The sequence below is a fragment of the Glycine max genome, chromosome 17 (assembly GCF_000004515.6).
Source record: "Glycine max cultivar Williams 82 chromosome 17, Glycine_max_v4.0, whole genome shotgun sequence".
In the NCBI taxonomy this organism is placed as follows: Eukaryota; Viridiplantae; Streptophyta; class Magnoliopsida; order Fabales; family Fabaceae; genus Glycine; species Glycine max.
The window spans coordinates 8,609,257-8,623,689 of NC_038253.2; the positions used below are offsets into that span (position 1 = coordinate 8,609,257).

General features: G+C 30.2%; 2 protein-coding genes across 2 annotated transcripts; both read left to right on the forward strand.

Moving 5' to 3' along the window:
* The first annotated feature begins 2,212 nt into the window (after positions 1-2,212).
* On the forward strand, positions 2,213-5,256 carry LOC100799310 (heptahelical transmembrane protein 1). The gene is made up of 4 exons (XM_003549688.5): positions 2,213-2,779; positions 2,864-2,953; positions 3,752-3,809; positions 4,207-5,256. Exons 1-4 carry the CDS (start codon positions 2,508-2,510, stop codon positions 4,888-4,890), a joined length of 1,104 nt encoding a protein of 367 aa, XP_003549736.1. The 5' UTR covers positions 2,213-2,507; the 3' UTR covers positions 4,891-5,256.
* Positions 5,257-12,023: 6,767 nt separating this feature from the next.
* Positions 12,024-14,248, forward strand: LOC100779495 (probable glycosyltransferase At3g42180). The gene is made up of 2 exons (XM_014769695.3): positions 12,024-12,684; positions 13,338-14,248. The coding sequence occupies exons 1-2, from the start codon at positions 12,307-12,309 to the stop codon at positions 14,004-14,006; spliced, it is 1,047 nt and encodes a 348-aa protein (XP_014625181.3). The 5' UTR covers positions 12,024-12,306; the 3' UTR covers positions 14,007-14,248.
* Positions 14,249-14,433: the final 185 nt, after the last annotated feature.

Sequence of the window (14,433 nt, forward strand, 5' to 3'; positions counted from 1 at the left end):
TCTCACGACGGGTCAAAATTCAATTATCTCTAACCACTTTCTCTTCATTTTAAACTTATATTTATCTTATTAATTGTATTTTTACTTCAATATATCTTCTTTCACCTATATCTAAATTGAATTTTCAATCATTTTTATCTTCTTAGAATGATTTTAATTATTATTTAATTTTACTCAAAATAATATACTCAGCATTTGTAGTCAATTATGATAGAGAAGTACTTTAATAACTTTATAGTAAAGTATTGCAAAAATATTGTTTCCGACTTTTTTATGCTTGCATGATTTCTTTAAAAAAGTTTAAAATCAAAATATTTTTTATATTAATTATGGCCGTCTAATTAATCCTTGCATCAGAAAAAAAAGGAGCACGGGTACAATATGCACCCTAACTAATCCAATCCCAGATTCAAAGGTTGATGGGTGATTCTTTAGAAAGTATAACTCTAGAATTATTGGATCTGGTATGAACCTTAGGGGGGGAAAAAGAGATAATGTGATTTTAATAGTAATGGGCCACTTTTATGGTTCGTTCTCACTTCAAGGCTTCTGTACTAGGATCCATGCCAATACAAGGAGAAATGGAGAATTGAGATATACGACAAACAACAGTGGATGCCAAAGCTTACCATATATGGCCACGCATTGGTGAAATTTTATTAGTCATTATCTCGGAATTATTCGACATTGCCTACGTACCCAAAAAATAATAAACTTTTTTACTATATATAAACAAAACATATTCTTCTACTACAATGATTTTTTATATGTTTGATATTATAAAAGTTTACATTAGCAATATATTAATTTTTTGGGTAAAAGGTTTTGGTCCCTCTAAAATTAATTGTTGGTCCTATTTTTATCCTTCTAATTTTAAAATGTACAACTTTACTCCTCAGAATGATTTAGACAACGTTTTATAAATACTATTAAATGTTACCTTCAGATTCTAAAAATTGAAAAAACGTGTTAAAAAAACTAAAAAACATATTTAATTTCATAAAAAATTATTCTTAAGTCATAACTAAGTTTTTTTTTTGACAGAAAAGTCATAACTAAGTTTTGATAATGATACAGTATTCCTCAAAAAAGATAATGATATAGTATGATTTCATATGTGTTGGACATTTTTTTAGTAATTTTAATTAATTATAAATTTATGATATTGATCATAATGCAGGACTAAGTACGAATAGTTTGTAAGGTAGTTATTATCATGTGTGATTTTTTATTTGTTCTATTGCTTGTAGTGATTTTCAAATGTTGATTATTTTTTATCATTATCATATTAGTTGAGTATTTCTTAGTTTCATGATAACTAATATTTATAAAAAATTTGATTGATAATTTTTAGTGAAATCTATATTTACAATCATATATATATATATATATATATATATTTATTTATTTATTTGTAAGGATCTTGAACACAAAACATTACTAGAGATAGAATTTAATTCTATTTCGATCAACTACTTATTAATTTTTAAATGTTGATTATGATTCAATTAGTTATTAAATTTTATATTATATCAATTTATTTTGTTAGATGTCAAATTAAAAATAATTTTAAAGTCCATTTAAAAACCAATTAAAAAAGATTAACAAACCACAAAAAAAAACCGTAAAAATTGACCCAATGAAAATTTGGTTTGGTTTGACATTACATTCAAATCAAAGCAACAAATCGAACCACCTATCATTTTTATGTTTGATTCAGAAAATTTTTTTTAATCCAAAAAGCAAACCAAATCATATGTAAATATACCCTAAAAAATAACTTAGAAAATATAATTTATTAGTTAAACATAATCGTAAATTATTATAAAAACATCTATTATTCGTCTCCAATTTTTACTAATAAAATAAAAGAACATACCCAAAAAAATAGAACTTACTATATAGTCTATTATTTATTTTTATGAACTAATTAATGAATGGTAATAGTTAAGCCCTATTTACACCGAAGCCCGGGAAACCAACATTAGTTCTCTTGCCTTAAATTACATTTATGATTTATTCTGATAATAATTAAATTAAAAGAAACGATAGCTGTAGTCCACACTCCACACAATAAAAGTTGGTAGATGATTTATAAGTTACCTAAGTTTCCAATTTTAGATATTGACTTGAGATTTGACAAATGATAAAATATAAAAAGAGAGCAAGGTTGTTCCATCTATATATGAGGATTGGATTTAATTGATTATGAAGTGTGCGCTAGCTAGCTTTTAAAGTTTTTTGAACAAACCCCACATAATAGTGCCAAACCTTACCGAGAAGGAGTCCTTAAATGCTGCAGTTGGTGCAGTTGTGCAGCCCCCATTACTGCATCAACATTAGCCACGCAACCACATAAGAGAGAAAAGTCTCTCTATCCATCTAGCATTTACATTCTCTCATTCATATCAATTACTACTACTACTACTACTACTACATCCACAATTTCATCACAACTCTCTCTGCAGATAAACAAACAATACCTTACCTTGTTGTGCCAAAGGGCAATGAACTATATTCAGACCAAATGCGTGGTTAAGCGCAAAGGCAAAGAAACAGCTGCTGAAACTGAAACCTTGTGTTTTACAAAGTCCAAGGATAACAATAACATGTGCGACCGCCACAGCGGAAAACGCTACCCTTTGTTGTCGTTTTGGGAGCTGCCGGAATACATGAAGGACAACGAATACATTCTACGTTATTACAGAGCTAATTGGCCTTTCAAGCAAGCTCTCTTCAGCCTCTTTCGTTGGCATAACGAAACCTTAAATGTTTGGACGTGCGTAAGCTCCTTCAATCTATCTTTGTTTCTATTTCTTTTCTTTCATTAATATGGCTAATTTTGTTTATTTGTGTGTTTCAGCCATTTAATTGGGTTTTTACTCTTTCTTGGATTGACCCTCGCCAATTTAATGAAGCCTACAGTGGTGGATCTCTTGGAACTCTTTACCAGGTTTTTCTACAACTTTTTTTTCCCCATTCAGTTGTGTTTGTGAGCGCGTGACGACAAACAAACTCAGCTACTTGCTGTCAGAGACTAAGATTTACAAAATCTCGTTTCTCGTCATGTAACAGAAAACACATGTCAGCATGTTTGTTGCCAGATACTGGTGGCTATGTTGAAATTTTGGAATAACAAACAGAAAATTGGAATCCTCTTGCTTTATCTAATTAAACGCTGACGCATAATTTATAAAATAAAAGAAACTCTGAGAATTAGTACTACTATAAATATTGGAATTTGGAACAGAGGCTCCTGTTATCACTTGTTTCACACTCAAAGCTGGCACAATGATGGAAATGATTTCTTTAACACACGTTTGATTTAACAAATAAATAATTAACAATCAGAATCTGTTTAACTTTAAGGCTTCATCATGAAAGAAAGTGTTTATTATACTTTTATATATTTTTGTGAAATAAATAATTCTTAATAAAATTTTATCATTTTTTATACTTAAGGAATCAGTCCTGTGATGTTAAACACTTTTCTTAAATTTAAGCACATAAAATTGTGCAGTTGATGTACCAAACTTTTTGTACAATTTGAGTAAGAGATGTAGTTTAACTAGAACAAGGGTGCTCAGTAATTTGCCTTGCCCAACATCCAATTCATGAGTTAGAATAAATTCCACTCCTTTTTGTGTCGTTTTATATTAGCCATTGCGGTTAGGAATGTGAACTACCTAGCTAATACTAGTATGGTAGATTTTACCACAAGTCAACTAAATTTGCATATCATCTTTTGCAGGTCTTTTTCTTCAAGCGCGGAAAAAAATGTTTCTCATAACGTCAAAGATTTGTTTCAGGTAATTGAGCTCATGATCACAGTAAAAACAGATAAACTTACCCTACCAGTTTAATGCTAACAAAATTTATTTTGAAGTGATGTAACTTTTGGATGTTTTTATTTAAAAGTAAGTTAATAATAAAGTTGAATATAATATTTTTGATCCAACCGAAAAATTACTTAAAATTATTTTGATTTAAATCAATCTCGGATGCAATCAATTTTTTCAGCATAAAACAAAATATGTGAAAATTTTCCTCACGTTACTTTCTATTTCAATGTGATTCTGGATAATTTTCTCATGTTACCTTGTATTTCAATGTGATTCTGGATAATTTAACGTGAAAGTAAACACGCAGGGCGTAATTACCTTACAAAATGTATATATATTTATTGACATTTGTAAGAACTTGCAGGGAACAACATTACTCTTTGATCTAAATCATCAAACGCCTTTGACAATCGAACTTCAGTCCACAGCACTGGTTATAGCAAGATGGCCATTCTTTGTTTTCCTAGGTGGTTCCATGTTCTGCCTCCTCTCTAGCAGCATGTGCCACCTCTTTTGTTGTCACTCCCGTGACTTGAACCTGTTCCTGTGGCGAATGGACTATGTAGGAATAGTTGTCATGATCATAACCTCCTTTTTCCCTCAAATCTACTATGTCTTCCTATGTGAACCTCACTGGCAAATCATCTACCTTGCTGGGATCACAGCCATGGGACTATTCACCATAGCAACGATGCTCTCTCCGACACTTTCGACTAGCAAATACCGCGCATTTCGGGCCATGTTGTTCTGTTCAATGGGACTTTTCGGCATTGTGCCTGCAATCCATGCATGCTTTGTGAATTGGAGCAATCCTAGACGCAACATTACCTTAGCATATGAAATTGGCATGGCCTTGTCTTACTTGACAGGAACCTTATTCTATGTGACAAGGATACCCGAAAGGTGGAAGCCTGGGTGGTTCGATTTGGCAGGTCATAGCCATCAAATATTTCATGCTCTTGTTGTTGTTGGGGCATTGGCACATTATGCAGCCACTCTTCAAATGCTAGAGTGGCGTGACTCTTTTGGGTGTGACACGGTTCTATGATCCATATATGTCTCTTTCACAAAGATAAACTTATATGCAGCATAAGATGGATTTGATTGGGGTTTTCATATTAATTGTAGTGGCCCAAGCTTTTCTCTGTAGTGATATTAAGGAGCATTGCTTCATTGTTGGGTTTCAAGCCTGTGATAACTACCAAAGTCCAAAGAGGCTGTGATTCTTCTGAATATAATTATTTAATTCTCCTCTTCTTTCTCTAGTGCCTTGATTTTGTTCCCTTTTGAATTTGTTAGTCAATATAATAGGATTGTACCTAGAATTTATTTAGTAGGTTTCTCTTTTTTTCTCGATTGTTTGATTGTTTAATATGTGGCTGTTAGATGAATATCTTGCATTTTTCTTTTGAAATTAAGATGTCAAATATATCGATGACAGTATTCAAAAGTGGTGTATATTTTATAGAGGTGGTTGGCTTAACAGGTATAGCTCAAAAAGTAAGTGAACCGAATCTAATCTACTTTTTTGTTGAGCCAAAAAATCGATACTGCATACCTCTTGCACAATTCATTATAGCTTGTTGCATTGGTTAAGGGAGTTGATACTCCTAATAAGAAAATTAACAAAATTTTTTTTTTACTAAACCAATTTTATCATCATTATTATTATATTAAAAAAAAGTTATTAAAATATAACTAAAAATATTATTTTAGTCTATTATATTTTTGCATTTTTCAATTAAAAATCGTCTAAAATTGCTATACCTTAGATCTAATAAAATTATTTAATATATATATATATATATATATATTAAATGCTTCAAACAAATAATTTTTGATACTTTTGAATTGAAAAAAATAACAAAGTCAACTTAATATAATCATTTAAGGATGAAAGAAACATTTTGGGTTGATTGGCAAACATAAAAAATCCTTTTGAAACGTAAAGAATTAAAACAAAAAAAAATAACAAAGTCAACTTAATATAATCATTTAAGGATGAAAGAAACATTTTGGGTTGATTGGCAAACATAAAAAATCCTTTTAAAACGTAAAGAATTAAAACAAAAAAAAATAACAAAGTCAACTTAATATAATCATTTAAGGATGAAAGAAACATTTTGGGTTGATTGGCAAACATAAAAAATCCTTTTAAAAAGTAAAGAATTAAAACAAAAAAATATAAAGACCAAATGATATTTTAGTCAAAAAAAAAATTATAGCTTTCGATCGGACTACCAAGTATTAATAGTCTCAACTTATCTTTATGTACATACTTTTTTTTTTGTTTTTAAGACTCTTTTAATAAAATTTAGACTGCTTAAGAAAAGTAGTTAATTTTTTAAATTATTTTATTATTCTTTCAAAATTATTTTTCATTATTTTCTCTACTTAATTGCTTCTCATATAAGATTAATTAATGTTTGGATAGAATATTATAATTAATTGAGACTATCATAAAAAAAATAATTAATGCACTAGACATTTAGGAGAAAATATTATAAAAAGTGACAAACAATAAAATGAAAAGAGTCTTGTATTGGTAAAACAAAAAAAGAAAAAGAAAAGATTCTTGTATATAAATACGAATGGAGTATTTAAGTTTTTTAATTTAAAAAAATAATTAATTATACTTGACTATGTGTCATGCATAAATTAGTTGAGACAATCATAATTCTAAGCTACCTAATAATTTTTTTGGGGTTTTTGGTTCTTTATTTACATAAAAAGAATCCTAAAAAACTAATTTAAATGTGAAAAAAAGTATACAATTTCATCAGTATTATTGGTACTGTTCTCTAATTAAATCTAGAGTTTAGTGTCAATATGCAGAGTGCTGCTAAAAGCTATTGAAATAGTCTTTGACAAGGAATGGAAGAATCTTTGGTTGGAATGCGACTCTCAATTAGTGGTCCTAGACTTTAAGGACATGAACATAGTCCCGTGGCAGATTCAAAGTAAGTGGAAAAATACAGTTTGATTCACCAAATCAATGAACTCTGGTGGATCACATTTATCGATCGTGAAAATAACTCATCTGTAAATAGATTTGTCTCACATGCCATCACTATATAGGATTTTTGTTGGTGGGATTTCACCCCCACATTTCTCACTTCTTTTTTTGTTCAAGAATCAAGATAGATATGTTCTTCTGTATTATATGTCTAGGTAGAGTTTTGCATTGTCCCCTCATGGGTTTGGTACGGTCTAACCCCCATTATCCTCGTGTATCTTTTGCATGCTTTGGTTATTAATATATTTGACTTTGCTGCTATGACCTTTTGCTTATTGTACGTGAGGCCAACTTAGTTGAGATTATGATAAGTACTTTAGCCCAAATTTAGTGTCCCTTTTGCTTAAAAAAATAAAATAAAAATTCGTTAAATATCAATATGTATTGATAAAGTAAAACTCTAATTCTAAATCTAACGGAGAACAACATCAACCATACTTTTTTTTAATAGAATCAACAATACCTGTGACAATATTACATCAATAACATTCCCCCTAAACAAAATGCCTAGCTATCATGTTTTCAAGGTGAAGGCAGCTTAATAATTTTAATTATTTCCCAGGTCATAGAGTCAAGGTTATCAAACTCGAGAGTTTATGCAGATTTGTGAGAATTTCATAGACTCGACTCGTGGACTTAACTCCTAGACTCGTAAGAGTCTACTTCATATAAAAATAATAACAAAATATCTATAAATAACATACTAATTAAATATTTCAACAATATAATAAAACAAAACAATAAATCATAAAGTTCAGAATATTTAAATAACCAAGTCTAGTAATAATAAATCACTACTAGATAATAACTTACAGACGTTATAGTAGTGGTAGATCATTCTCATCGAGGGTTTGCTGTTATTAGATAACAAGGGTTTGATATTATTAAAGGTGAGAATTTTGTATTTGAGAATAACACATAAAATAAAGGTATGTTGAATGTTAAACAAACAAAAAATAATAAAAAAATGAATTACATTTTGGTTTAATTTTTTTAACTTGCTAACTCATTGACTTAGTGGTAAACTCGAGAGTCTACCGAGTTAACTCGAGAGTTTGATAACCATGCATAGAGCTACCTCTTTTAATTTCCGATCTAGAAGGTTGGACTTTCTGCAAAGCTTGCATTTCAATTGGCATGCGAGTTTTTTTTATTTAAATAATATAAATAAATTAATTATTTATCCAAATAATATATCCAAAATTTTATTTACATGGATATACATTTTATTGTTCAAGGTGAGAAATCGATTCCCCCAAATCGATTTCTCACATACTATTTTTTTTTCTTAGGTAAGAAATCAGCTTTTCATGAACCAATTTTTTAATTATATTTTTTATACATTTAGAAATAAGTTCTTGAGAAATCGATTTCTAAATGTGATTTTTTTTAATCAAAAAACTCAATTAAGAAATCATTTTTTAAAGGGCATGTCACTCCACCAGACAGTCTGGCGTGATAGTGGATGAACAAAATAGAATTTTGTACATGTATTTTGCATTTGATGCATTACACAAAATTATATGAGGAGGTTCAAGAATAATAACATAAAAAAAATTAACTATCAATATGGATGAGTGTCAAACTTTTTTCTCTATATATTAAATATCACTTAATTTTGTACTGTGAATAATAATTGAAATGGTATGTTTATCACTACTCAGCATATGCAAAGACGAAACCTTAATTCAATCACTACTTTAACACTTTGAGGGAGGAGACACAAGTTGAATTAACAATTAATTGACTCAGGAAGATTCCGTGAGAAAAGTTGACTCGTGCATATGATTGGTGGTCGATGATGGAAATACATGACCACCAATCTTGTTGAGCCAATTAATTCGGTACTTAACAAAACATGAAATTTGTCAATATGTGCACCGGTAAAATCAACCTATACAAGGTGTAATGCATTATTCAACCAAAGAGGGAGAGAAATTGCCGCAATGATTACATCTAACCAAGTTTATGCACAAGTATTAGACAAGGCTATGGAAGATAAAGAAAAATAAACTCTCACATTGTTCTTGAGTTCGATCGATGTGACATAAAGTTCTTAGTGCAGGAGACAATTAATCAAAAGAAATTCAAAAATTTCATGGTCAGACTGAATGAAAGGTGGGGAGTGACTATAACAAATTTCAAAAAATACACATGTCTTGTTCTCATGTTGTTGCTGCTTATAAGCATGCTCATTATGAGTATAGGAACTACATACATGAGTTGTATATGTTGAAAAGTGTCTCTAATCTGTACAAAGGATTATTTGGGGAATTGCACAACGAAGTGTTAGGAGCTAAGAATTTGCCTTGACTAAAGGATGAAAAGAAATTTTAAAGGTTGTCATATCTCTTCTCATATACACATCAAGATGGATATTCGAGGTTCAGGTCAATCAAAATGATGTTCCATGTATCGTTGCATGCATCCTAAAAAATTCAAAAACAAATGCCACCACCACACGGACTCAAGCCAACAATGTTAGCTTTATGTCATATTGTTTGTATTTTAAAAGTTTTGTGTATTATTTCAAATTTAAATATTTTGTTCTATTATGTAATTTCATATCTATTTTGTAACTTAAATATTTTAGTTCAATTCAACTTGTTGGTTAAATATGTTTTTTAAATTTAAATTAAGTTGTTGATTAATTATGTATTTTGATAATCAAATAAAATGAAATAAAAAAAATTCAACTCATTAAAACATGATAAAACATAAAATATGTAAAACAAAATTAACAACAACATATAAAAAACAATATTATTTTCCGTTTAAAGAAACATAAATATAAACAATAAATAACACAAAAAATAAAAAACAATTTAAAAACAAAAAAATATAAAATACATTTATGAAATTAGTTTCCCATTAACTGATTTCTTAACTTTTGAAACATAAAAAATAAAGGAATGTTTACAAGTTAGGAACTGGGTAATTGATTTTTAAATATATAAAAAAATGTAGTTAAGAAAGAGAACCGATTTCTTAACTAAGAAAAAAATAGACAAATAATTTTTTGATGTATTATTTAGATAATTAATTAATTTATATTATTTAAATAAAAAAACTCTCCGCATGCTCCCATAACTATAAGTTTATGATGCTATGGAGATTTGAACTCGTGTTATTTATCACGCTTTTTAACAATCCTAGGTATCCACGTATTAACTAATATTTTTTTTTTCGAGAAATGGAGATCTTGGTGCAGTTAGTTTGTTAATAGTCACCTATTAATTAAGTTTTTTTAAAAGAAATTTTCATATACTTACGTATTATATAATATTCTTATTTTTCTCTTACAATTGTTATGTGATATATATATATATATATATATATATATATATATATATATATATATATATATATATATATATATATATATATATATATATATATATATATATTAATTTTTAGTTATACATTTTTATTTTCCATCCTCTCCCATTTACACATTTTAAAATTTTAACCTTGGTTTTTTCTAATTTTAGTTTTTCTAACTTTTCAAATTTTCAATTTCTAAAAGTATCAAACAAAGTGTATTTATTTTCAATAAATTAAAAGGCACATGTTTTACCTTTAATTTTCGATCAAAGAAAAAATTATACATTGGTAGTTATAAAAATGTATAATCAGTTACCCTTTTGAATACTCTTTTTTCTATTTTTATAAATTTTATTTTCATTTAATCATAATTTTGCAAATTCTAATAACAAGAATTATTGAAATGTATATATTAAATTTTATTAACAGAATTTATTTTAAAAACATAAAACTAGACTTTTAATTTAAAAATGCCTATTTTTTTTTTTTTTTGGTAGAAGATCAGGGCTAAAGCCCCAGAAGAAAATATTCATTAATAACCACAAGAAAACATAACAGGTTGAGCATCGGGCATAACGACCACTAAATAAAAGCTGGAACAAATTAAAAAATTAAACCCTCTAACCTCAAACAAAAGATAAACCGGGCTTGGATAGTATATTCGCAATTTGATTAACCTCGCGATAAACATGTTTCCATTCAAATTTTTTTTGTTGGTATTTTAAATCAAGCTTTATTTATTACTAGATAAAGTTCTCTCTACAGTAACAACTTCGAAGCTGAGGTTTTAACTAACCATTAAAATCGGGTAAGTAGAAGAAATTTAGGTAGTAATAAGTTCAAACTTAATGATTATAATTAGTGGAAAAAAAACCTTATCATTTCCTGTTTCTCCATTAATTATCTGTATTTCCTTTGAGTTCCCTTATTTTAGCGAGTGAAAACAGAAAACTGATGCATTATTACTTAGAATTTACATGCTTCAGCTAGCTCAAAATTTTCTCATCTCAGGCAAGTAAAATGCCATTTTTCCTTTTGAACAAGCTTGCACTGAAATAAATGTTTATGGTGATCGACGTGCAAGGTTCTGAATACAATGCCCTACTTTTAAGGTTTAAGGCACATGCCTTCAACTAGAAATTAAACACCTGATACTAAAAACTTAGTGAAAAGTTTCTTTAGAATAACGTAGGTCTGCAACTTCTTAGACAAGTTCACATGCCTTGAGATTACTCATGAGTTGAATATTATAGGTTATATATCTATCATGGTCATGGCTTTTGATGAAGGCAAATTTTCCTTCAATCTATGAACTACCATGTTGTACTCTCGATGCTCCACAGCCTCTATGTTACTCCCATTACTTTTCTCCATTTTCCTTTTCCTTTTCATCATTCACCTCAAGGGAAATCAGCATCTTTCCTTCGAGTTTCCTAATTTCTCCCTTTCCAGCATAAAGGGCATCACAACACAACTACTACGACCCCATGGTCAGTATCTGGCTAACTCTGCATATAGAAGCCTTGAGCATAGAAGTAAGGTGCAGTGTGCAAAAATTAAGCTCAGAGTTTTGGAGTCAAACTTCCTATATATAACGCATATATATAATACATGACATTATTATCAGTATCCACTTTTCTAACGAAAAAAAAAAACTCTTTCTAAATTTGTTGCATGCAGAAAAGGACTAGCTTTGATGTAGTTGAAGAAGGTTTGGCAAAGGCTCGAGCCTCGATCCGGGAAGCAATTCTGTATAGGAACCACAGCAATTCAGGGAAGCAAGAACACTTTATCCCAAAAGGTTCCATTTATAGAAACCCTCATGCTTTTCACCAGTTAAGTTCGAAAGATTTTGATATATTTTCATCTTCGTTACTTATAATCAAGGTTTTAAGTTACGGTCATAGTTATAGTTTCATTGTGTTTTTTGATGTTGCTGAAAATTGTAGCTAATGCAACCGCAATTGTGGTCAGGTTGTGGCTGGGCATACCCTACTTTGGCATTGTGATTATGGATCATTTTTTAAAACCTTGCTTATAATGACACACTTGGCCTAAGTTACACACATGCACACACAAAAATAGTTAAATTTTTCTTACTAACAAGTGGAGTTTTTGAATAAAATGAAAAGCAGGAGCCACATGGAGATGGTGAAGAGATTCAAGGTGTGGGTGTACGAGGAAGGAGAGCAACCATTAGTGCATTATGGGCCAGTAAATGATATATACGCCATTGAGGGTCAATTCATTGATGAAATAGACAATAGCAAGAGGAGCCCCTTCAAGGCCAGGAACCCTGATGAGGCACACGCCTTTTTTCTTCCCTTAAGCGTGGTTAATGTGGTTCATTATGTTTACAAACCTTACATGTCGCAAAATGATTATAGCCGTGACCGCCTGCAACGGTTGGTGGAAGATTATATTGGAGTGGTGGCTGATAAGTATCCTTATTGGAACAGAAGCAATGGTGCAGATCATTTTCTCCTTTCCTGTCACGATTGGGTACCCTTCTTAAAACTGTTCCTGTCACTTCATTTGCTAATTGCTGTGTTTGTTGGAAAAAAAAATAAGAGCCTATAAGATTTAAACAATCATCAAGCTAATGTTTGTATGAATGAGTTAGACCCAAAAATTAAAAATGTTGAGGTTAATAACTTTTCATAACTATGCATGCATGTAATGTGTACATGAAAAATTAATGTAAGTTTAATCTAACGGTAAGGTACGAAAGTTTTAAAAACTGCTATTTTTTACTTCAAGTCCATTGATATCATATACATCATCACATCCGAAAGATTGTTTGTTGTAGTATTTAGAGCCTCTGTTATGGTTTTATCCTTATTAAAAAACGTCTTTTAATAAAGATAAAACTATGATTAAGCTATCAAAACAAAAGCGAATGATACCTCAAATGTGGTACCTCCAAACTTGAGATGAAAACAACTACAATATGATATTTGAATTGAAGCCTATAGAACAAATGCCTTACTTGGGGCTTCATATATTTCATGTGTATTATTACTTTGGAGTTTTTTAATATCTTTTCTGGGTGCTTTGACAAAAAAAAAAAGTATTCAACAATCATAACAAGTGGTTCTTTTGTTGAATACAACCTGAGTTAATATAAATTGTTTTTACTTTACTTGATGATACAGGCACCAGAAATCTCACATGCCAATCCAGACCTCTTCAAGAACTTTATAAGAGTTTTATGCAATGCCAACAATTCAGAAGGATTTCAACCCAAGAGGGACGTGTCTATCCCTGAAGTGTACTTGCCCGTTGGAAAGCTAGGCCCACCAAATCTGGGCCAACACCCAATGAACCGCACCATATTAGCATTTTTCTCTGGTGGGGCCCATGGTGACATTAGGAAATTGCTTCTTAAGCACTGGAAGGACAAAGATAACCATGTCCAAGTTCATGAGTACCTTCCAAAGGGTCAAAACTATACTGAATTAATGGGCCTAAGCAAGTTCTGCTTGTGCCCTAGTGGGTATGAGGTGGCTAGTCCTAGAGTTGTGGAAGCAATTAATGCAGGGTGTGTTCCTGTGATCATTTCTGAGAACTATTCTTTGCCCTTCAGTGATGTGCTTAATTGGAGTCAATTCTCCATACAAATTTCTGTAGAGAATATTTCAGACATCAAGACTATATTACAAAATGTTACACAAAAAAAGTACAAGAAATTGCATAGGAATGTGAGGAGAGTTCAGAGGCATTTTGTGATGAATAGACCAGCTAAGCCATTTGATTTGATGCACATGATACTTCACTCAATTTGGCTCAGAAGACTCAACTTCAGGGTCATGGCTTCACATTAAAGGGTTGTTTTTGCATACAAAGGTCTTTTTTTTTTATTTCCTTTAGGCCCGTTTGGATACAACTCGTAGGAGGTTATATAGACTATTTTTGTTTTAAGTAATTTGAGTAACTATTTTTGGTTGATCTGAGCTATGTTCTCAGCTAAAACAAGATGTAGTTGTTCAAGATTTTCCATGTAACTGTCCTTTATGCATTATAGATTCAGTTGGAAGTAATATTTTAGATAGACAAAGTAATGATGATTAAGTGTATAATTGTATGTTAATCATGGGCCCAAAGTTCCAGTCTAAGGAATAGTAAGGATTCTGATTATACCTCCATATTTGCTTAATTCGGTTGATTTATCTTTCTCATTGGTATAGTGACTTCTTTTTGCATTATTCTTAGTAATTCTACACAACTTATGAATATACCACCACTGTTATG